The sequence below is a fragment of the Aedes aegypti genome, chromosome 2 (assembly GCF_002204515.2).
Source record: "Aedes aegypti strain LVP_AGWG chromosome 2, AaegL5.0 Primary Assembly, whole genome shotgun sequence".
NCBI classification, from domain to species: Eukaryota; Metazoa; Arthropoda; class Insecta; order Diptera; family Culicidae; genus Aedes; species Aedes aegypti.
Window position 1 is genome coordinate 164,473,370 of NC_035108.1, and position 22,319 is coordinate 164,495,688.

Here is a 22,319-nt window from a genome sequence, read left to right on the forward strand (position 1 = left end):
CAGGTTCATCTCCAGTTAGGTTAAAAAAAAACAGAACAAGCCTAAACGACCAGACTGAGAAATAAAACTACAAAAGTGTTGTAACTAAACCTAAGGACACAGAGTTGTTACACAGAGTTTTTAAGATAACAAAAAGCTAGACGCACAATATTTACCCGTTTCGTATGTGACTAACGCTAAGAACGGAATGAAAATGTAATGCCAATATGTGGCAGAAGAAAACGAATGGTCAAAGCTGGAAGTATAAATATCTGAAATACTTGAGAGGAGAGTAAATTGCCACTTTTCTCTAGAATGAAGTGGTGCGTCATTCAAAATGGTTCTTGACCTCTATTTTAAATAGTTCAATTTAAAAGGACATGATGTACTGCTTAACAGACGATCGAGCGCTGAGAAATTTTGCTATAAAGAAATACCAGTATTTTCATTGACTTTCCACAATATTTTTTTAAATTTTTGATCCACACATTTATTTTTGCCAAGATGTTGAAATATTAGGTAAATCAACTGTAAGCTGATGCGACTGAAATTATGCAATTGCGTATAAACGTTTAGGCTCTGAATTGAAAATATTTAAAAGTTATTTTTAAAAAAATGAAGTTTCTTTGTTTTTACTAAGGTACTCCATCAAATTTGAATTTATCAACACCATCACTGAATTTAAATTGGTATATAAAATGAATCGAATATATAAATCATTTTTGATATTTGTTGTAAAACTGTTCTTGATCTTCAAAGTATTGAAATTTCAAGGTTTTTCCTGTTTGTTTCATGTTTGACTTCTTACGAGTAAGGTACAGTGGGGGAAGTGTATCAGTGGGGTAAGTGGATCATTTGTCCATATTGAGCATAAATATTTGAATATGTTGAATGTTTTCACACCATTGCTTCGTTTTAGGTTATGTTCTCACGTTCACACTGATACTAATGCAAAAATGGTACTACACGTACACTAACACAAGCCAACTTGTTGGCTGCAAGAATCAATTAATTTCAAAATTGTTTTCCGCCAATCAAAAATCCATTGTATCTCTGCCTTAAATCAAATTCTACTAGTTTTTTCAACGCATGGTGAACATTTCGATTCTAATTGAATGAATTACAATGAAAAATATGTGATTTTTATAAATAATTACAGATATATTGGACATGGTACACTTACCCCCACTTTTTAATGGGGTGGGGTAAGTGGATCAAGTATTATTATCATTTATTGACAGATTGCTTACGATAATTTGAATAACTCGCAAATATTGTTTTGTTTATACTTTTTCTCATTACTAGCTTAAATTTGTCTAATTGACTGTAGAAAATTTGAATTAATCCACCTAAAAATTATTTCAATCTTTCTGGTATAAGAAAATACAAAAAAATGAATATTGCAAAATTCAAACAAAACTTTCGTGGTTTATTAAAGCTTAGTTGCAAAAGAGCCAAATATACAAATTTTCCAATTGAAAACATATTATCGTACCTTATTTTACCACATAAATTATTCTAGACAGATGATAGAAATACATTCATAAATAGAATAAAAAGATTTCACTTTGTTACACAAAATAAATGTAACTAATATTTTTAAACTACCAGTGTTTTTCGAAAACATCGTAAGGAATAATCTTACAATACTTCAGTATAACTTATGTAATCATATAGAAGAATTTTCTCCAAATAATTCTAGCTACAAGTTATTTTTTGTTCGAATTAGTGTGGACTAATGTATAAATATTTTTAATAATAATAAAGTCACTAATTAATTTTTAAAGCATCAAAACATGACATAACTAGCACTTATAACAAGAACGAGAGCAATATAATTCTTAGTATACATAATTACACCATATATGTTTTGAGAGTAGATTTTTCTTAGTGGTAATTCACTTACCCCACTATGGTGGGGCAAACGGAAAATTTGGCGCAAATTTTCAAGTCCCTTATACTCAATACGCAAAAATCAGAAAAATCTAAATAAATGACGATTTGAAGTATATTAGTCCCTCATTTGTTATCCACAGAAAAAAGTTTGAATTACATTAGTCACGTAAGCTGTACATAATAATGAAGTTGACTATTGATTTTTCCGTATCCACTTACCCCACGGTACCTTATCTGAAAACATGCATTGCTCATCGTAACCTTCCAGCTTTGGCCACCTTCTAGACACTGGGTTCGCCGTAAAGTTGGGCGAGCTTGTGATTCATCCTTCGCCGCCACACACCATTTTCCTTCACACCGCCAAAGACCGTCCTAAACACCCGACGTTCAAAGACTCCAAGTGCTTGCAAGTCCTCCTCGAACATCGTCCACGTTTCATGCCCGTAGAGGACTACCGAACTTGTGAGCGTTTTGTACATAGTACATTTGGTGCGGGTGTGAATCTTTTTTGACCGCAGCTTCTTGTGGAGGTCATTGCAGTATCGAACGTATCCCCGTCTACCGTAACACTGCTACCTACGAGAGCCCTGTCGCGCTCGGCCCCACCAGCTAGCAAGTACTTTGTCTTGGTGACATTCACCTTTGCCGCCTCACGTTTCAGGCGGGTGTACAGGTCTGCCACCTTTTCAAATGTTCGGCCAACAATATACATATCGTCCGTGAAGCAAACAAATTGACTGAATCTTGTGAAAATCGTACCCCGGCTGTTGAGCCCGGCTCTCCACATGACACCTTCTAGCGCAAAATTCACACAATTTTGCACACCTTCCATCGTCGCTCTTATCAGTCTCGCGAGCTTCCCGGGAAAGCTGTTCTTGTCCATGTTTTTTCATAGCTTCACGCGGTCGATACTGTCGTATGCCGCCTTGGAAACGATTAAAAAATTATGCGTTGGGATCTGGAATTCACGACATTTTTGGAGGATTTGTCGTACAGTAAAGATCTGGTCCGTTGTCAGTCGGCCGTCGACGAAGCCGGCTTGAATACTTCCCACGAACTCGTTTACTACAGGTGTCAGACGACGGAAGATGATCAGGGATAATACTTTGTGTGCCGCATTCAGAATGATGATCAATGGAAAATTCTCACAATCTAACTTGTCGCTTTTCTTGTAGATGGTACATATTACACCTTCCATCCCCTCCTCCGGTACTGTTTCCCAGATTGTGCCTATCAGCCAGCGCAGACAAATTTCCACCCTATCCGGGACCATCTTAATGGGTTCAGCTCCGATACCATCCTTACCACCAGCTTTATTGTTATTGAGTTGGTGAATGGCATCCTTAACCTCCCTCAAAGTGGTGGCTGATTGGTTTCCATCCCCCGAAATACTGACGAAGGCATTTCCTCCGTTGTCCCATCCTTCATTGCCCATGCTCTCAGTGCCATTCAGGTGTTCATCAAAGTGCTGCTTCCACCTTTCGATCACTCCACACTCATCCGTCAATATGCTCCCATCCTTATCCCTGCACATCTCGGCTTGCGGCACAAAACCGTTGCGGGATGCGTTGAGCTTCTGATAGAATTTACGTGTTTCTTGAGAATGGCACAGCTGCTCGCACACCATCTCCTCCAGGCGGTGTTTTTCCCCCGAAAGAGGTGGGTCTGCTGTTGCCGTTTCCGTCTATCACAATCCACGTTCTGCCGGGTCCTTTGCTGCAGCATGACCGCCTGCGCTCCTCCAGAATCTCTTACTCGTCGGACCAATCGTTCTGTCGACTCCGACTCACGTACTCGAAGTTGCTCTCAGCTGCATTGTTGAAGGCTTCTTTCACTGTTCTCCAGTAGTCCTCAAGAAGAGTTTCATCCAGCTCACTTTATTTCGGTAATGCAGCCTCGAGGTACTGCGCGTATGGAGCTGCGATATTCGGTTGCTTAAGCCGCTCTAGGTCATACAGGGGCGGTCCTCGATACCGTACATTGTTGATGACGGATAGTTTCGGGCGTAGTTTCACCATCACCAGATAGTGATCGGAGTCAATGTTAGCGCCGCAGCTCTGGTAGATGGTATGGTTACCTCTAAACATTCGCACCATTGATCCCTTCCAACATAATTCCTGCAACACTACGATGCCGAATCCGCGGTCCTTAAGCTCGTCGGCGAGAACGCGTGTGCTCCCGATGAAGTTGAGAGATTTGCAGTTCCACGTATCGAGCTAGTCTCTTTACGTCGCTGTGGTCTTCACCGATTGTCCCGGTTCGTATTCTTATTGGTTCGTTGATTTTTCGTTGCTTGATTTGTTTACGGCTGGCTTGCAGAGCCGGGCAGTACCGCGAGGAGGTAGGGATAGGAGTTACTGGGCAAGATGCTAAGGACCACACAAAGGGGTCTATTTTTTTCCTGCAGGTACGCGAGGTACTAATGGTACGCCATGCCAAGCTATTTACCATGCCCTGCACATACCTATGATACGAAAATTTGGTGGAAACTCCTGTACGAGCCATTATTTGCGTTTGAAAAAGCTGTGAACTGTTGAAATCGGTTGATAATTGGCAGACATATTGACACGCGACGGTAGATATGGAACCTTAAGCGTGGAAGCAACTTCCACCATTCTGTCGCCCCGGTGTGCTTAAGTCAATTCCGTCTGCTTTTTCCAATATCGACTCCCAACTTCCAGTTATCGGGGTCAAAGTTCAGGGAAGCACAACAATGTCTGTGGCATGTGTCTACCTACCATGCGAAAATATTCCTAACCTACGAGACGAGAAAGAAAAAAAATATTCAACAACTGCCCAAACCCAGAATGGTCGTTGGTGATTCAAACGCCCACCATCCGGTCTGGGGTGGATCTCGGTCAGACTCTAGGGGCCATACCCTACTAAATCTCTTCGAAGATAGTGATTTTACTATCCTAAACGATGGTTCCCCGACTTCCTTCAATAAGCAGTTGCTATTCGACGGCAATGTTATGGCTATTGCCCGGTCGGAGATCGGACGGTTCAGCTGGTTCTTCAATTTGAATCCTATTCAAATCGTTAGCCGTGGAGGCTCCCGTCACAACCAGGTGGCCCCGCTGGCTGTATGTTCAGGCAGATTGGACTGCTCATAATAACAGCGTCAGTGTATCACTTCGCTCTCGCCACCCGAGTAACATGGCAGAATTCACTGCCATGGCAGTATTCACGTAGAAAGGTCCTTCGCACCGTGAAGAGAATTGCACTTGTCCATCCAAACCGAGATGTAATCGTTGATCGGTATCACATCGAACGTAACACTTGTTGGCAAGCCATCCGAGACGCCAAACGAGCCTGTTGGGAGGAGTTTTTAGATAGTATCAACGCAACCCAATCAACCGCTGACCTATGGGCCACGCCCTCAACGGAAAAAGAGTCGTCACTCCCCAACCCTCGATTTTGATGGAAACAGTACTGCGGATCCAGAAATCATTGCCTACGGCCTGGGAAAGTATTTCGCTAATCTCGCAGCCTTTAGGACGTATGATCCGGTCTTCGTCCGCTAAACCGGTACGACTGCCTACGACATAAACAGTTTCACTGTACCCGAGGACAATGCACAACGTGCCATTTATCATCCTTTCTCATTTAGGGAGTTGCAGTATGCTTAGAGTCGAAGTAGTGGGAAATCCGCAGGCCCAGACGATGTTCGTTATCCATTGGTGAAAAATCTTGAAGGTCATGGTAACCTTATCCTACTGTCCAATTGCACTCACCTGCTGCCTCTCTAAGGTAGTAGAGCGAATGGTAAACCATCGGCTTACACATCATCTCTAGCAACGCGGCCTGCTGGATCACCGGCAGCACGCCGTTCGGCCCAGTTACGGTACTACAGTCGCCTCTCCACATCTCGATACCGTAGGGACTATCGAGATAGGGAGAGATCGAAACATAGAACAAATTTTAAACGAATACTAGATTGAAAATCACTCCGTTGCCAGGAAAATAAAAAAACAAACAGATGTCATTTCGTCTTCGCAAATTGGTTTGAATCTCCAAAATCTAGTCTAGTAACCTTTGATAATGGGCATATCGACATACGGAGAGAAAATTGAGAACGAAAATCACATCGAGATAGGGAGATATCGAGATAAGGAGGATATCGAGATATGGAATGTGAAAATGTATGCAGAATGAAGGGACCGAAAGAATCATCGACATAGGGAAAGATATCGAGATGTAGAACATCGAGATGTGGAGAGTCGACTGTAATACCTACTTCGCGGCCCACTATGCGGCGAGGCTCTGCAGGAGGCGAAATCGGATCACCATACCGAAATAGTTTCATTAGATATTTTAACAGAGTTTGGACACCTCTCGTCCTGCAAAAGTTAACCAGCTGGGGTTTCACCGGCCACGTTTTGCACTTCGTAAGAAACTTCCTTACCAATCGTACCTTCAGGGTGCTCACCGGAAACACCAAATCCTATTCATTCAGAGAAGAGACCGGCGGCGTTCCGCAAGGATCCGTCATAACGGTAACTCTGTTCCTAATAATGATGAACGGCGTCTTCCAAGACATTCCAAACGGCGTCAAAATATTTGTCTACGCGGACGACATCGTTATTGTAGTATCTGGACCGGCTTCTAAAAGTGTCCGATGTCATGTGTGCTCATCCGGGCACAGGGTTAGTGGGCCTCCGATCAACCAAGCTATCCCCATCCGTAAAACGGCAAGAATCCTCGGTTTAACTATCGCCCGAGGCCTGACCTTCAAGCCACACTTTGAAGGAGTCAGAGCCAACTGCCGAAGTCGTCTAAATTTATTGAGATCCTTATCGAGACCTCATCACAGCAACGACCGGAATATCCGTTTCCGTGTAGCCGCTGCCATCATCGATAGCCGGCTATGAACAACATCACGCGCTATCCCCGATCTACAACCGATATATTCGGATTGTCTTGGGGCTTCTCCCTTCCACTCCGGCTGACGCTGCATGTGTTGAAGCCGGGCTTCTTCTATTCCGCTTCCTCGTCATTGTAACCCTCTGCACGGAAGCAGCCGCTATTGCTGAGAGGACCGCAGGAAACCGCAGAACTCGCCTCATGGAAGAAGTAGACTACCAGCTAGAAAACGCCACCGGTTCCCGTCTCCCAACAATTACCAAAACGCATTGGTGCACAGTGCGTTGCTCCATAGACAAAAATCAAATTTCAAGTTGTTTTATTCGGCGATAATAAGTATCCAAAAGTATTTATAGGTAGCATCCTTTATTGAAACAAGTATTAAGAAGCAATACAACGCATTAAAACTATTGCAACAAGCGTCCAAAGGAACAGTTGTCGGAGTAGCAGAAAAACTAATTTTTGCCGCATGTTTTCAGAGTGTTGAAACCATTCAACGCACTGTGTGGTGTGGCGAACGAGACTGGCGCAGCTCAAATCTTAAATTCGACGACAGAATAAAACAAAGTTTTAAGGCAAGTGATTCATCCATCCGGTTGCGAAAAACCGTCGCCGAGATTCTTCGGAAAGACTACTCAGCACACCAGCGACGATACACAGACGGATCCCTCTCCGTACGAGGTGTTGGGATAGGTATAACAGATGAAAATCTAGCAACCAGCCTCAGCCTCCCCGGACAGTGCTCTATCTTCTTCACCGAAGCAGCGGCTATTCTATATGGATCCAGAGGATAACAAAAGAGGCCCCATACGACGTTACCATAATGTGTGTTCCAGGACACAGCGGTGTTCCTGGTAACGCAACCGCAGATTTCCTAGCAGGATCTGGCCCTTCTGGCCCTCGTTACAGCACTAGGGTAGCGGAATTTGGGGCAAGTGTGCCACCTCAAGCAAATTGTTCTCTAACTTTGCCGAAAGCTTATAAAATCCACCTATTTAGCCTGATGATGTTAGTTTCACATCTTTTCATAACCACTGTGCCATTTAAAAAGAAAATAATTTCAAAAAGTATTAGTTTTGGAGCTTCTCAAATATCGTCCAAAATAACCTATTTTTCGACACTATGGGGCAAGTGTGCCACCCATATGGGGCAAGACGGCCACCGAATGAACATCGCATGTAATTCTACTTGTAATGAGATTTTATTTATTTTCTATTAATATTACTTGCAAAGCAGACGCTAATCGATAATTTTAAAAATAATTTTAAGTTTACCGTAATAAAGGGATGCTTTATATCAAGGTTCAAAACATGCGTAACTCCCTATTACTCAATTCGAATAACTAAAATGGTTATTTTTGTCTCCATTCAATACAATATATGTATTACCCTTATATTACGGCGAATATGTATAATATTAAACTAGATCAGCACTAACAGTAAAATAATGATGAAGATATGAAAAACGTTATGCAATAACGGTAAAATAATGATGAAGATATGAAAAACGGTACTTAATAAGCCGAAAAACATGTTATTATTGAATATTTTGAGAAAAATTCAATTTGGGGGGCAAAAATGTCAGTTATTCCCCTACTAGACACCAAAAACTACTAGTGGTGCCTCATTTTGGTTTATTATTATGATTTGGATGATGATGTTTATATTTTTATAAATTTCACTCCAACAATTTTTGTTTACCAAATAGATGGCACACTTTCCCCAATAAATATACATTTCAACTCAACTGGATTTCGTATGTAAAACTAAATACTTTTTTCGTTCAAATGCCACAATAACTTACACATTAGAATAGTTTCACGATGTACAGTACGTTAGAAAAATCTGTTAATAATTTACCTTTCACCATGCTATTTAGAAACAACGAAATCTTATAAAAATCCACTCAAATTTGGTTGCCTTTGCACAAGTCGATGTAATTACGTGAAAAATAGAGCAATTTTAATCATATTTTGATCATTGTATTGTGAACTAAAAGGGAACATATTGTTAAGCTCAAAAAGAAAATATATATTGTAGTTTTTATAAAAAGCAGGGGTGGCACACTTGCCCCAAAGTCCGCTACCCCTTTCCGATATTCGAAGGTGGGTGAAATCGACCATACGCCAGACATGGCAGGCAGAGTAGGCGAACTAACGAGGGGCCTACCTGCGAAAAATTAAACGCAGCACCGATGCTTGGACAAACCTGAGGTCGATGAAGGACCAAACAAAAATCTCCCGGATGAGAACCGGCCACACAAGGATGTCCCACAATTACGGAGAACACCCTTTCCATCGGTTCTGCGAAGTCTGTGACACGGGTAACACAGTTGAGCATTTCATCTGCAACTGCCCAGCCTTCGATAGCCCCAGACAGATGTATGGGATTTCTGGTTGCATACGAGAAGTCCTGCAGGACGACCTCTCTTCAATGACGGCGCTTATCTCCTTCATTAAGGATGCCGAATTATACTATAAGATTTAGATACATTGTCCATGTACAATTCACGTGATCGTAACCCACTAGCTGTTGTTGTCCCATGATATGCGTGTTCTGCAATAGTTTTAAACTTGTCCGTCCATTTGTTCGCTCTGATTGTTAGGCACATAAGAAGTGGCTCCTTATTATAGCCCCAGCTTTATGTTGTGTTAATTGTGTGTCTTTTTGTCAATTAGTTGTAACTAAATCTCACTTGATGTAATAACTATGTGTCCAAAGACATGTGTCCCTAGGCTAGTTATAACATTTTTGTAGTTTTTCTCAGGCTGGCCCTTCAGGCTTGTCCTGTTTTTTTTCTGCCTATGGCAGAAAATCCCTTCAATAAAAAGTAATTCAATTCAATTCAATACACATATTTTGTTAGACAAAAAGAAAACGTATTGATTAACCAACAATATCTGTTTCAAATCTGTTGTTACCCACGAATCGTGTTTACTCACCTGAGATGAAAGATCATATAGATCATAAAGGTTGAATAAAGTGAGTCAATATTTCGAAATAATTTATTAACAATAATCTTCAGTAACATAACTTGACTAACTGCCCACACCCATCAGTGATGTATAGTTGAGTTGACTGCATCCAGCACAGCCCAATCCGGGAAGGTGTTGATCTCAGGGTAAACGATGGAGCCCCACGTGGGGAAACCGAGCCACATTACGACCAAAGTGATTATTGTCGGTCCGATTCCAGCCAATGCCATGTCTTTGATGGCAATACGGCCAACTCCAGCTACGATTGCATTGGGAGGTGTTCCCACGGGCATGTGGAAGGCGAAACTGCAGGACATCGCAGCCGGGAGCATGAGGTACAGGGGGTGAGTCTTGATGACGAGAGCCTAGAAATATATACATTTAGTTTGAATTAAATTCAATAAAAAAAAAATCATGTAATTTACCATTTCAGCCAAAACAGGAAGCAAAATGTTACAAATAGCAACGTTTGATGTGAATTCAGTTAGCACTTGGGCTGCTAGACAAACAACAAAAAGCAAAGCTAATGGTGGCAGACTTTGGAGTCCGGATAAAGATTTTCCCAAGAGAGCTGACATACCGGATACCTGTCCGGCTTCGGCGAGTGCAAATCCTCCTCCGAGTAGGAATATAAGGCTCCAGTGCACCTTCTGGTTGACATATTTCCATGTTATGAGTGCTTGCGATGGTTCTTTGGGGAGGGGTCCTGGAAGAAGGAAACCATATTAGTTTGTAGAACATTACAGCGTTTTTGAATGAGTCACATTTAACGATTGTGAAAAACTTTTCTTTTTATGGCGTTTCGTCCTGACTGGGACAGACCCAGAGACGTAGCAAACATTTTTGATACCCTGTGTAGAGTTTAATTTGGGATTCCCCCAAACACTTTAAACGAAAAAGGTGCGTGTCAATATGCTAACAAAAAATTGGTGTTTGGTTCAGGTTATCAATTAAAAAGTATTATTTCTTTGAAATTGTAATTGAAAAAAAAAATAGAACTTGTGTCCTTTTGTTGTTGTAGTCGTTTAATAACGCTGCGGAACACGTCTTTGTCTCAAGCATCAAAATACCACTATATACTCACTTACACTGTTAAAAATAATGAAGATTACACGTCATGTAAACTTCATTTCTACCATGTAAACATGACGTCATGTAAATTTAAGTCTGAAATCATGTAAATATGTGTTATATAACATGTAATCACACAGGATCCTGCTGGACTACATGACATATAATTGAAGTTTACATGACATATCATGTAAACATCCATGATACTCCACGCTCCAATTATGTGCATTATATGTCTCAGAAATTTACATGTTTCGTTCGAACTGTGTAGAAGTTGCTGAATCAATTGCCGTTTTCAAAAATATCATAGCACGTCTAGTTTTTGAGATATTGACTGTTAAAAATGCTAAATTTGACGATTTCAGCCAACTTGCATACAAGTTTTCCAACTTGTATGACAATTTATTTGCTAAATTTTTCACAAAATTCAAACTTCATGTGTTAAACAATACTTTTCAACAAAGTTCATAATTCTTCCGCTGGTAAAATGTTATTTTTTGGTGGTTCTGAAAAGTATTGTCTTATGCCATATAAGAGAAACGAAGAATTTTTCATGGAGACTGCAAGCATGTTGAAAAAATCGATTTAAACTGAATATAATGGTAAAATTTACAATCAAATTATATCTAAATTGAAAGTTCAAGTCCTATTGTGCATGATTGGTGAATTGAATTAAAAAAAAAATATTCTTTATGTTTCATGTAAACATCAATAAAATATGTGTTTTATACAACTTTGGCGACCTGTAGCTAAAAATTGTGACATGCTGGAACATTTCTGAGAACGGCATCAAATTCAGCAACCCAAAGTCTACTAGAGACACATAATTTGATCCTTGAGACACGCAAAAATGTCATTTTTTTACGCTGTGTTATCAGTGTGTCAAATAATGATGAAAGATGATTTCAATTGGGGCTGAAAGTTACGAACATATGCTGTGTTTTGGTCAGCTTACAATCAAAAAATAACTGCAGTAGTAATTCTCTCTTTGTAATCCTAGTTCTAAAAATCTAAAGTGTATATTGCGGTATAAGTTGTTTCAAAATACTTGAAAGAGATTCATGAACATATTAATGAAGGTTGAATTGTCTTAAAATAGCTCTCGAATGCAATGATTTGTATAACAAAAGCATTTCAGTACAATTCAAGCTTTTTGGAAGTTTTTAAATGAAATATTGTGATGGTTTCTCAATTCATATTTTTTATATAATCTTCCATTCTCATATGCTGTTGGCATGTCTCTAGGGGTGGGTTTCGTGACCGTTCGGTAAGTGTCGTCCAGGCAGTGAAGCACATTGTGTCATGAGATGTGGGTTTGATTCCCGCTGCGCCCATTGAACCCCTTTTCGCCAGGAATATTTATCGGCTGTACCATTGGAGCATGCTTGTCCGTTGTCTAGAGTTAAGTATGATGATGCATGACTTTAACAAGCTCAAGATTTTTGTGCGAACGTTTTTGGACAAAACAGTCTTCTCAGTTTGATTTTCTTATGAGCAATTCTACACAATGCTGTTAAATATTATGAATATCACATGACTTCAAATATTGAATATTGCGAATATCTTTCTTCGCAAAAAATGTCAAATGTATTATTGTATGTTTCTTTTTTCTAGAAATATTGCTTCAAATTCCCGGATTATTTAAGAATTGAAGAGAAAATTGTTTTAGAATATCTCTTGCTCTCGAATCTTCAGAGGATTTTTTTTTGAAAAACCCTAGGAAAACTTTTGCTTCTCAAAAAACCATGGCGGTAAAGCAATCTGTAGAGAAACATGTAGCAAAATAACAGGGAAGGGAGAAAGTATTTATTAAGATATTCATAAATAAATTTATATTGATTTTATTGATTATTGGCAAAATCCATATTCTTGGTTTGAGCAGAACTCCAGAATACCAGAAGTCAAGGAAGGACAGATTGCAAGGAAAATTTCTAAGGAAGAATCTGATGGAATCTTAAAAAGGTAAATAAAAGGATTTTTGAAAAATTGCAGAATTCGTAACCCCTCTACCGACAGTTTCATTTTTTACCGCAAAATAAATATTAAAAAAGCCATACCTTTATACTGCCCATAACTGCATATTTGTAACATTCGACAAAAGTAGGCATTGAGTAAATGGAATACCAAGGTTGAATTTTATGGAAGTATGCGTTGAAACTGAAATTTTTAAAAATCACCAAGACTTCAATAGTGCTTATTTGAGGCCAAAGGCGCGTCCACGTTTGTAACCATGGATAGGACAAACGTTGGCAAATATGTTGTACACAGTGAAGCTGAAAAACATTTGAACCCTGTGGAGTCCTGAACTAAAAAATTTACTAGGGGTTCGAACGCAAAGGGGTGGAAGTGACATTTTGGACGGTTTTGAGTTGAAGAAATTGTATTGTTTCCAAGCAATCTAAAGGTATTTTCAGGTGACTTCTTCGCTCAACAGTAGAAATAACATAATTCTTATGGAAAAATTCTGTAGAAATCTTAGAAAGATCTTCCAGAGTAACAACTGGAGAATTCAGTTGAAGCATTAGTAGAAAAATATCTGGTGGAAATTGTAGGTTAGCTTTGGAAAATAAAATCAAGGTAATACCTGAGGAAATCACTGGAGGTAGTAGCTTTGGAGTTCTAAAGAATATCCTGAAGTGAATTCTGCAGAAGTTTTTCTAAGCATCCTTTGAAAAATCTTTGGAAGAATTTCTGAGAGAATTGGTAGAGAAATTTCTAGGAAAAAAATCGGGTAGATCCTTGTAGGAGACCCTGAAAATTATCTAAATAATTCCTGAAGCTTTTCCTCAGGAAATCTTGAAGAGCTTATTGGGCCCGTTATATTTTCTGAAGGTTTTTCTGGAGCCTGTGGAATTTTGCATCAGGATTCAATGCAAGCAAAATTAGGAAAAGGATTACTTTTTTAGGATACTTTTAAGATCATTTTGGTTAAATAGAGACCTAAGAGACCTTCTATAAAAAATAAAAATCTTTTTAGAGACATGAATTAAAATTGGGGCCAAGTCTCTAAAAATAAACCTACTATCAGCTCTGTTTTTCAGATCATTTATTGGATCAACTTGTGTTATATATGAATATCTTTTATATTTATGTCCTTTTTAAATCAATATTTCTAAGCAAATTTGGCAAAAATAGACCAAACTGCTTGTCTATACAATCAGTGAGTTTGTTCCAAATTCCTAGATAACAAATTGATGAACAGCCCAAATTATGTTAATTTGTGTAGTTTTTTTTTGCAACGAAGTGATCCTAATAGCAAAAGTTTTCAAAAGAAACTGAAGATTCTTGAGAAATGTTTTATCGCGCAGAAACTCTTCCAAATATTCCACTGAAACAACTTCAACCATCCCGCAAAAAAAAAACTTTTAGAAAATTGTCATTATCTGCTTTAAATATTATTATGATATTTTTATTTTAATCCGTTACTTAATCCAAAGATTCTTTAAAAGATTTCTATGAAAGTTCCAGAACTTTCTCAAGAATTACTTTCAAGAACGCTCATGGTAATTTGTCCTAGAACATTGGCAGGGTTGGCCATAGATATTTTTTAGAGTCTTATTGATACATTCATAAATGCAATAGAAGATTGGTCCATTTGTTCTTCTAATTGTCAAAGAAGTTTCTTGTATGTATAATGAACAGATAATAAATAGTTTAACTTATTTTCCAAACTTTCAGCTAATCTTATTTTATGCTTTTTGTTGAAACATGGGTAAGACAATCCTTTGACTGTCCTACCCATGTATTCTTGTGCGTAGTACATGTCCTACCTGTCCTACCCACTTCTCGCGCCACTGTTTGAGGCTGAAATTTCACACAACTCATATCGATTACTGGGTGAATAGTCAGAAAATAATTCTGATAGAAATTTCAGCGCTGTTTCATTGGCTCATGTATAATCTCAATGTGACTGTTATGCGGTTACAATTAGCAATGTGACAAAACAACTTGGTATTTTTCTCAAATTTTCTAGAACAATTTCAGTGAGTTGATCTAAAGTACACTGTAAAAAATAATGAAGATTACACGTCATGTAAACTTCATTTCTGCCATGTAAACATGACGTCATGTAAATTTAAGTCTGAAATTATATAAATATGTGTTATATAACATGTAATCACACAGGATCCTGCTGGACTACATGACATATAATTGAAGTTTACATGACATATCATGTAAACATCCATGATACTCCACGCTCCAATTATGTGCATTATATGTCTCAGAAATTTACATGTTTCGTTCGAACTGTGTATTTATCATTTGATGACTCTCCCCGGTATTAACTCAAAATTGTCAAAAATGTCGAATGTGACAAATATGCAGTTATGGGCAGTTTAGTTTTTCAATATTTTTGCACCAATTTTTCACAAGTTCCCAAAAAACTCTTCTAGTTTTAATATCTGTTTTGATATTGATCATTATGCATCTGAATCCTATGATACTCCAAAATTCCTTGGAGACTGGCGCGTTACCCTAACCCCCCGTTAATTTCTTAGGCTACAGAATTTTAATCGTATTCGGATATTCACTCTTCGACGTAATACATTAATAAGAGTATGCTGTGAAAAAAATTTAGCAATTGGGTGCAGCCGTCTTTGAATAATGTGAATTCATTTTTCTGGTACCACGCTGGCCAAATAAAAATCTTAAAATCTTCAAAAAACATCATATTGTAATTTTCAGATATCTGCAAGAATTCTGAATTGATTTGTATGATTTTTTCGGACTAGCTCCTTTTTATCTGGCATTATATAGTTCACATTTAATTTTCTGATAAATTGTCCAAAAACAATATGGTCGCCAAAGTCATTTTATATGAAGAATGTCGGTCCTCCAAGCAACATCGGAAAAACTTCAAAACCAGATCTCCTATGAACAATATCGACACGGATTCTTAAACGAAAAGAAATTTTTGAGAACTTGTAATAAAATGGTGCAAAAATATTGAAAAACTAAAAAGTTAAAACAATTTGAATATTTATTTTGCGCTAAAAATGAAGCTGCTGGTATAACATTTGGTTTCTGATATCTGAAAGTCCATCAGGAATTCCTTTACAAATTTTCAAAGTAATGCACAATACATCTTTGGTAATGTACTTAAAATATACTGGCAGTATTTTCGTGTTATACTTCTACTGTACTACAAAAAAATCGATAATAGACCCTTCAAAAAACTTTGTTTGGAATTTCTAAAGATAGGAAAATAGTTTTTTTCTCCATCAATTTGTTCACTTTATGGTATCATGAAACTTCGGAATTCATACAAAATATTAGCTAAGATTTGAATTACAAATACTTTCAGTCAAACTGGCATCCATTTTAAAACCGATAATTTTCTATTATAATAGACAAATTATGAATTTTACGAAAGGAATTATTTTTTTTCCAAATTATATTAAAGCTGTTATTATTTTAAAAAGTCTCAACAAAGTTCTTACAAACCTTTTAAGTATGTGTATCTTTAGAAATCTGATATGGTGTGATACGTATAGAAATTTGTGAAGCAATCCCTAAAAATATTGAAATATTCATGGGGTAGTCTTTGAGCAAAAAAATGAAGAGTGGACTAATTTTTAAATGTTATTTATGAAAGAATCCTTAGATTACCATTCGAAAAAATTGAGTTATTTCTAGAACCTAAAATAATACTTGATGGAATTTCTGGATATTGTTTTAAGGTTCAAGAATAAATTGCAAAATCTTAGTAAATCTGATGAGAAATTTCTTCAAAAAATGTCTTTTGGGAATTCTTTGAGGATTTTTTTTTTGAAAGCCCACCTACTTGTAACGCGTTTATATGTTATGTGATTTTGTAAGAGCTGTAACATCTTCAGGACACCCACCCACCTCCTTCAGCGTTATGAAATTTGTGAATGAGCCCAGTGCGGATTGAAAAAAAAAAAATCTCTGGAAAATACTAAGATGAATCTCTGACATTTTTTCTAGAGAATCTTAGGAAAACAATAATATAATTTTCTAAGAAATGCCTGAACAAATTACTCGGGAAACCTTTGAACATTTTTATGGAAGAGTTTTTGAAAAAAAAACATTTAAACGTATTTCTCTAGTAACTTTATAACAATGTTAGAATTTTCTAAACATTTCTTAAGGAATGGGGTATGTTGTTCCTTGATTTTAGAGAAATTAAATAAACATATATCTGTGAAAAAATACAGATAGATCTGCAAAAACTTCTTTGATAAATCATGAATATCATTTCCGAATTGAATTCTTTTTAATTGCTCACGCAATTGTTGTGAAATCCTTAGAGTAACACCATGAAGAATCATACATTTTTTTGGGGGAAGTCTGGATAATTAATGCAGTGATTTTTTCAAATAAAACTGTAGAAAAACTTCAGGAAGAACTTCAAAAGCAAACTGTTCTGAAAAATTCGTGGAATGAATGCTTGCTTGGTGACCTTGAAGACATTTTTGGAGAGACCCTAGAATGTTTTGTACTATTTTTTGGAGAAATCCTCAGTAATTCCTCAATTATTAAAGAACAACTGATTCTTTTAACTAACAATTGAAATTCATATGTAATAAGTACATAAAGTAATGATTTAAATAATTTCTAATGCATTCTCTAGCAAAGTTCTTCAAGAGATTTTTTAAGCAAATCGATAGAGATTCATCGAGAAATTTTCTGGTGGGATAAGAAAGTCAGGGAATGATTTTCTGTGGAAATTCTACGACGAACTCCATTAAACTGGTAAAAGAGTTCTTGAAGAGAACACTGAAAAGTACGAAAAAAAATTCATAAAGAAATTTCCGTAGGAGTCCTAACAGGAATCTCTTCAAAGCACACGGTTGAATACCTGAAAAGTTCGTGGAAGAATCACAAAGGACAATTCTTGTGATTTTTTTTTGCTAGAATTCTTGGAAGATTTTTGGCTGGATTACAAAATGAATGAATTTGTAAATTTAAATTTACAAATGTCACTGATGTTGTGGCACAACGAGACATTATAAATAATTAATTATTAAAATCTGTTAAAACTACGGAATTTGTGAAAATAATGATTATTGCGACCGATAGTACATCTGTAAAACAAGGATATGCTAGCCCCCCTTCCCTTAGGCCCCCTTCAGGGAAAAATCCTAGCTACGCCAATGCATCGTGTTCATATGCAAAAATAGGTAACAGCAAAGAAAATTGTCAGCTAATAACAGTGGAAGTGCTTAATAGAACACTAAGATATGAGGCAGACTCTGTTCCAGTAGACACATAGCTTCAGGAAAATTGTTATCTGCATAAAACGGACAAATACCAATGAAATGCACGAGGCACCACTTAAAAGACACTGACACGTTAATGCTTCCAGTGGGCTGTTTGCCCTTTGAAAGGAGCAACACACTACACAACGTACTAGCATGCAACGCCCAGTGGGCCAGTGGGCCAGTCGGAAAACATTTCTCTCGAAAGGTTTTTCGGCCTGAGGCGGGGGAATTGAACCCACACTTCTCAGCACGATGCGGTTAAATGCCTTGGTGACACTAACCGCATGGCTACGAAGCGCACAAATATATTGAATAAATTGAATTCTTCATACCGTATCAATAATATACTAACCTGAATTCTTTCTGAAGTAGTTTAACCATCGCCAATCGGCTGGCACTATGAATAATGCAATGACAATCAGCATCGCTGGGGTACCATCCTTAATTTTGCTACAATATAAAACATTGAATAGAAAAAATAACAAAAAAATAATAAATTCGATGAGATACTTACACCCCCGGGAATATATCCGACCATCCTCGGACGAAACCAGGACTTCGGGTAAAGAACAACACTATCGAAAGGATAAACAAAAAGGCAACGCTGATCTCATGTGATGTCATCGGGCCCATCTCTTTGTAGCGCGTTTCGATTACCCGTTTGGCTACGGCTTCCCCCTCTCGGCCTATCTCGGAATGCTTGGCCTGTTCGCTGTTTGGTCGGAATAGTCCCATAAAGTGCCACTGGAGATAGATCCACACGAGAACGACATTCAACAGCATCAAGGGCACATTGAAGAACATAAAGTCTGGGAAGTCAATTCCCGGAGCGTGCGGGAAGCGATTCTCGTAAAGACCCTTGAAGGTCAGATTGGTACCGGAGCCAACGATTGTGCCACATCCTGCAAGAAAGTTTGTTAAGATTCGGTGACTAAAGTACCAAGAGGTAAGTGAATAAATGGTGTAAGTGAAAATTAAATGCAAAGTTTAGAATATCGCGTAAAAGAGAATTGCTTGTAGATTATCATGATGATATATGATCCTATAAAAATATGTGTGATATCCATCAAATTTACCTCCAATGCTTGAAGCGTATGCCGTTCCTAAGAAGTAACATAGTGTAGTTTGCGATGGTTTTTTACGTCTGAAATCGAATAGTTTGTTGCAATTATCAGATTTAACTTCAAAAGCAATACCTACTCATCTTTGGATTTTTCCTTATTAGCGGCACCATCGGCTTCTTCAATACAGTCATTACTCTCATACATTTGACAAAGCCCTTGCTGAAATAATGAAACCCATTAGAAATTTGTCCAGCGTCACACACAATTTAAAACTAATCTTACAGATTCCAGCTCTTGTAGCACAGCTTGTACGATAGGGCACATCATGGCAACGGCCGCCGTATTAGAAATCCACATAGATAGAAACATAGTTACGACGATCAGTCCGAAATGCAATCTCCGCTGGCTGCACCCAATCAACGCTATCACTTTTAAAGCTACCCTTTTATGCAAATTGCAGTATTCGATGGCTAGTGCGAGAACAATTCCACCGATGAACATTATGATCGGTTCCTTCATGTAAACCGTACACGTTTTGCCGGTGCTGAGAATTCCCATCAGTGGAAATAGTACGATGGGCAGCATGGATGTTACGGGCAATGGGAGCGCTTCCGTCACCCAAAGCAGTGACATCACAATTACTACGTAGAGACATCGGAAGGCAGGCGATGAGTCGACGGCAAACAGCAAGGCTGCTACCGTTGGCACCAGCAGGACGAACAGTGATTTCCAGTACACCTTGAGGAAGAGAAGTGTTCGCTGGCTGTATCCCAGCTGGGAGTCATCGTCGGATTTGCTGTGAAATATTGAAGCTTATAATATAGGAAATGGAAGCGTTACAAATCGGATATCGTTGGAAGGTCGGAATATTGTGCCGCAGTATTGTATCGGATTGGTTGCGTTTCGCATAATTTTGTTGGTGGATATTTCATAAACCTTTTTTAGAATACTACCGGTTTATGATACATCATTTTGAGAAACGTCTAATACGTTTATGCGAAGCGCCGGCATGCAAAGCGTCTTTGTGTGAAATGAGTTAGAACAAACGCTCTATAAATATGAAATTGCATTATTTCCAGTTTACGCTGAACAATGTAGTCAGAACCCGAGCAAAGTCCAACATCAAATAGAAAGCAAGTCGTAAACATATATTGTTTTCAGCATCAAGTTGATATCAATTTTATCATTGAAATATTATCTGATATCATTTTAAATTTTTGTTTATGTTTTAATTTTATTTACTTATAAATTTATTCGTACTACATGCATGAACACTATGATAATATAAAAATAAACCATGTATTTTGTCACACACTCGTTTCAATATCAATCAAAAGTATGTATAACTCAACAAGTTCTCAATTTGCTCTCTATGATAGCACAAATAGTTTTCAATTTGCTGTACCTGATAGCAAATAAGTTTGCAATTTGATTTCATGCGAACATTTTTTTGCTGTCAGTTTTGATATTTTAACCGTTAAAACGACCAAAATGACAACAAACTGAGTTATCAAAATCCGCGACATCACAACATCAAAATTAGTTTTAAATATGAACTCAAGCTTTGCTCGGGAAGGCTGCAATTGTCAATGGCGCTTACGTCGACGTTGCCAACATGGGCATGTCAATGGGCATGACAATAGGTCACGATAACAAACACAGCTTTTCGAATGCTAAATACATGATTTGTGCTGGTTCTTCTCACGCTAAGGACGTCTATCCTGTGAAAGAAGATATCAAGAGATCCGCGGTGTGCTAAAACACATATTTTATCGAACTTGCATGAGTCTTCGATCTCTTTTCACTAAACGTTAGCCTTGGTGGTCCAAAAAAAGCTTGCAACATATAATAAAAATCTTTCTCGGCAAACAATTTAAAAATGGTGATTTTTGTATTTTTGCTAATTCCCGATAAATGGGTTCATAGGAAAATACTAGAGTCATACTACTTATGTTGATGAATTTCAACAGCTATTTGACATATTTTGAGTACAAATGAATAATTAGACGTTTCAAATTGAGCGTTATTTCCACCTGTACTCACACAATATGATCAGACCATCATGGTATGCCGTTATTATCGACTTCACTAATTGTCATAACCTTGTATAAATTTAGAGTATACATACTACAATTATTGAATCTTATCAATGTTTTCCATTCTACTGAATTATTTCAATCAATGGAATTCGTTATTAAACATTAAATTTTCTTAACCTAGTAAAATGTTAATGCAATTATATAATTACTTACAGCTATAAAATTAAACATCTATACAATTATATAAGGCACAGCACTGTTTCAATTTTGTATGTAATTTTCATCCTTACTGGCCTTGTTGTTTACATTTTTTAAGTGAAAGGTAAGAGAGAATGTTTACGCAAAGCTCTATACAATATGTATGTATTCAAAACTTGTGATACAAATATAGTAATATATCGTTACATATACAGAAAATCTAAGATTTTGAAACGAATGCTTTTGACCGAATTACAAAAAAAAAAATCAAACTGCTTCAAAACTCGTGGTTGCTAGAACTATGAATTAACTTACTTAATACGATTCGAAGCAGCAGGAGGAATAAGTCGTAAACCGTTTTAGTTGTTGTCAAAAGCTGACTACAAACTAAGGGTATGCGAAATACCGAATGATTCCATCAAATACGCTTCGAAACGAAATTCCGCGGAATTCCACGGAACTCGCGCAGGCGAAATTTGTATTTTGCTATTTCGTTTCATTTCGCCTAATTGTTAAAATATTTCCACGGAAAATTGAAAACAAACGGAATAAAACGGAATTTTGCGAAATTCGAGTTTAATTTCGAACAAAAAAGGCAAAGCGTTCGCTTCTACTCCTAGCTCTGAGTCAAAACTGGGTCCGTATTATGAATCAAATCGACTCATATCATGGATCAGAACACTATAACAGCAAATTATCTGCTAGGCAAACGAATGGTGTGCTAGTGAAAGCATACGTTTTGGCGTTTCTTTAGGAATCGTCTTATCTCAGATTCATAACTGTGGTATGGGTTTCAATGCCCCACAGAAGTGAATCAACGCTAGGCATATGTATGACATTTTATTTCCTACGAAAGGAACAAATGTGTTTAAGCATGTTTTTGTTGATTGCGATGCTGTTATAGATTTATGGTTCGCGTAGGTAAAATGGGTTCTGCGTAATTGCTATTGTATTTGATGAGATATTCTCCGTTTAATCCAACTTTGATCCATATCCGTGTGCTATCCAT

At 37.7% G+C, this 22,319-nt stretch overlaps 1 protein-coding gene across 7 annotated transcripts in view; it reads right to left on the reverse strand.

The window, feature by feature from the left end:
• Nucleotides 1-9,724: 9,724 nt before the first annotated feature.
• The window catches only part of LOC5572530 (protein I'm not dead yet), a 49,156-nt gene continuing 36,561 nt past the window's right edge, over nt 9,725-22,319 (reverse strand). For all 7 annotated transcript variants that reach the window (XM_021843005.1, XM_021843004.1, XM_021843002.1 and 4 more), the window contains exons 3-9: nt 19,356-19,869; nt 19,210-19,292; nt 19,086-19,153; nt 18,524-18,911; nt 18,362-18,459; nt 10,138-10,418; nt 9,725-10,077 (exon numbers count right to left, since the gene is read on the reverse strand). In XM_021843005.1, coding sequence (XP_021698697.1) covers nt 9,793-10,077; nt 10,138-10,418; nt 18,362-18,459; nt 18,524-18,911; nt 19,086-19,153; nt 19,210-19,292; nt 19,356-19,869 — 1,717 coding nt within the window. In that variant the 3' untranslated portion in view covers nt 9,725-9,792. The remainder of the gene's footprint in view (nt 10,078-10,137; nt 10,419-18,361; nt 18,460-18,523; nt 18,912-19,085; nt 19,154-19,209; nt 19,293-19,355; nt 19,870-22,319) is intronic.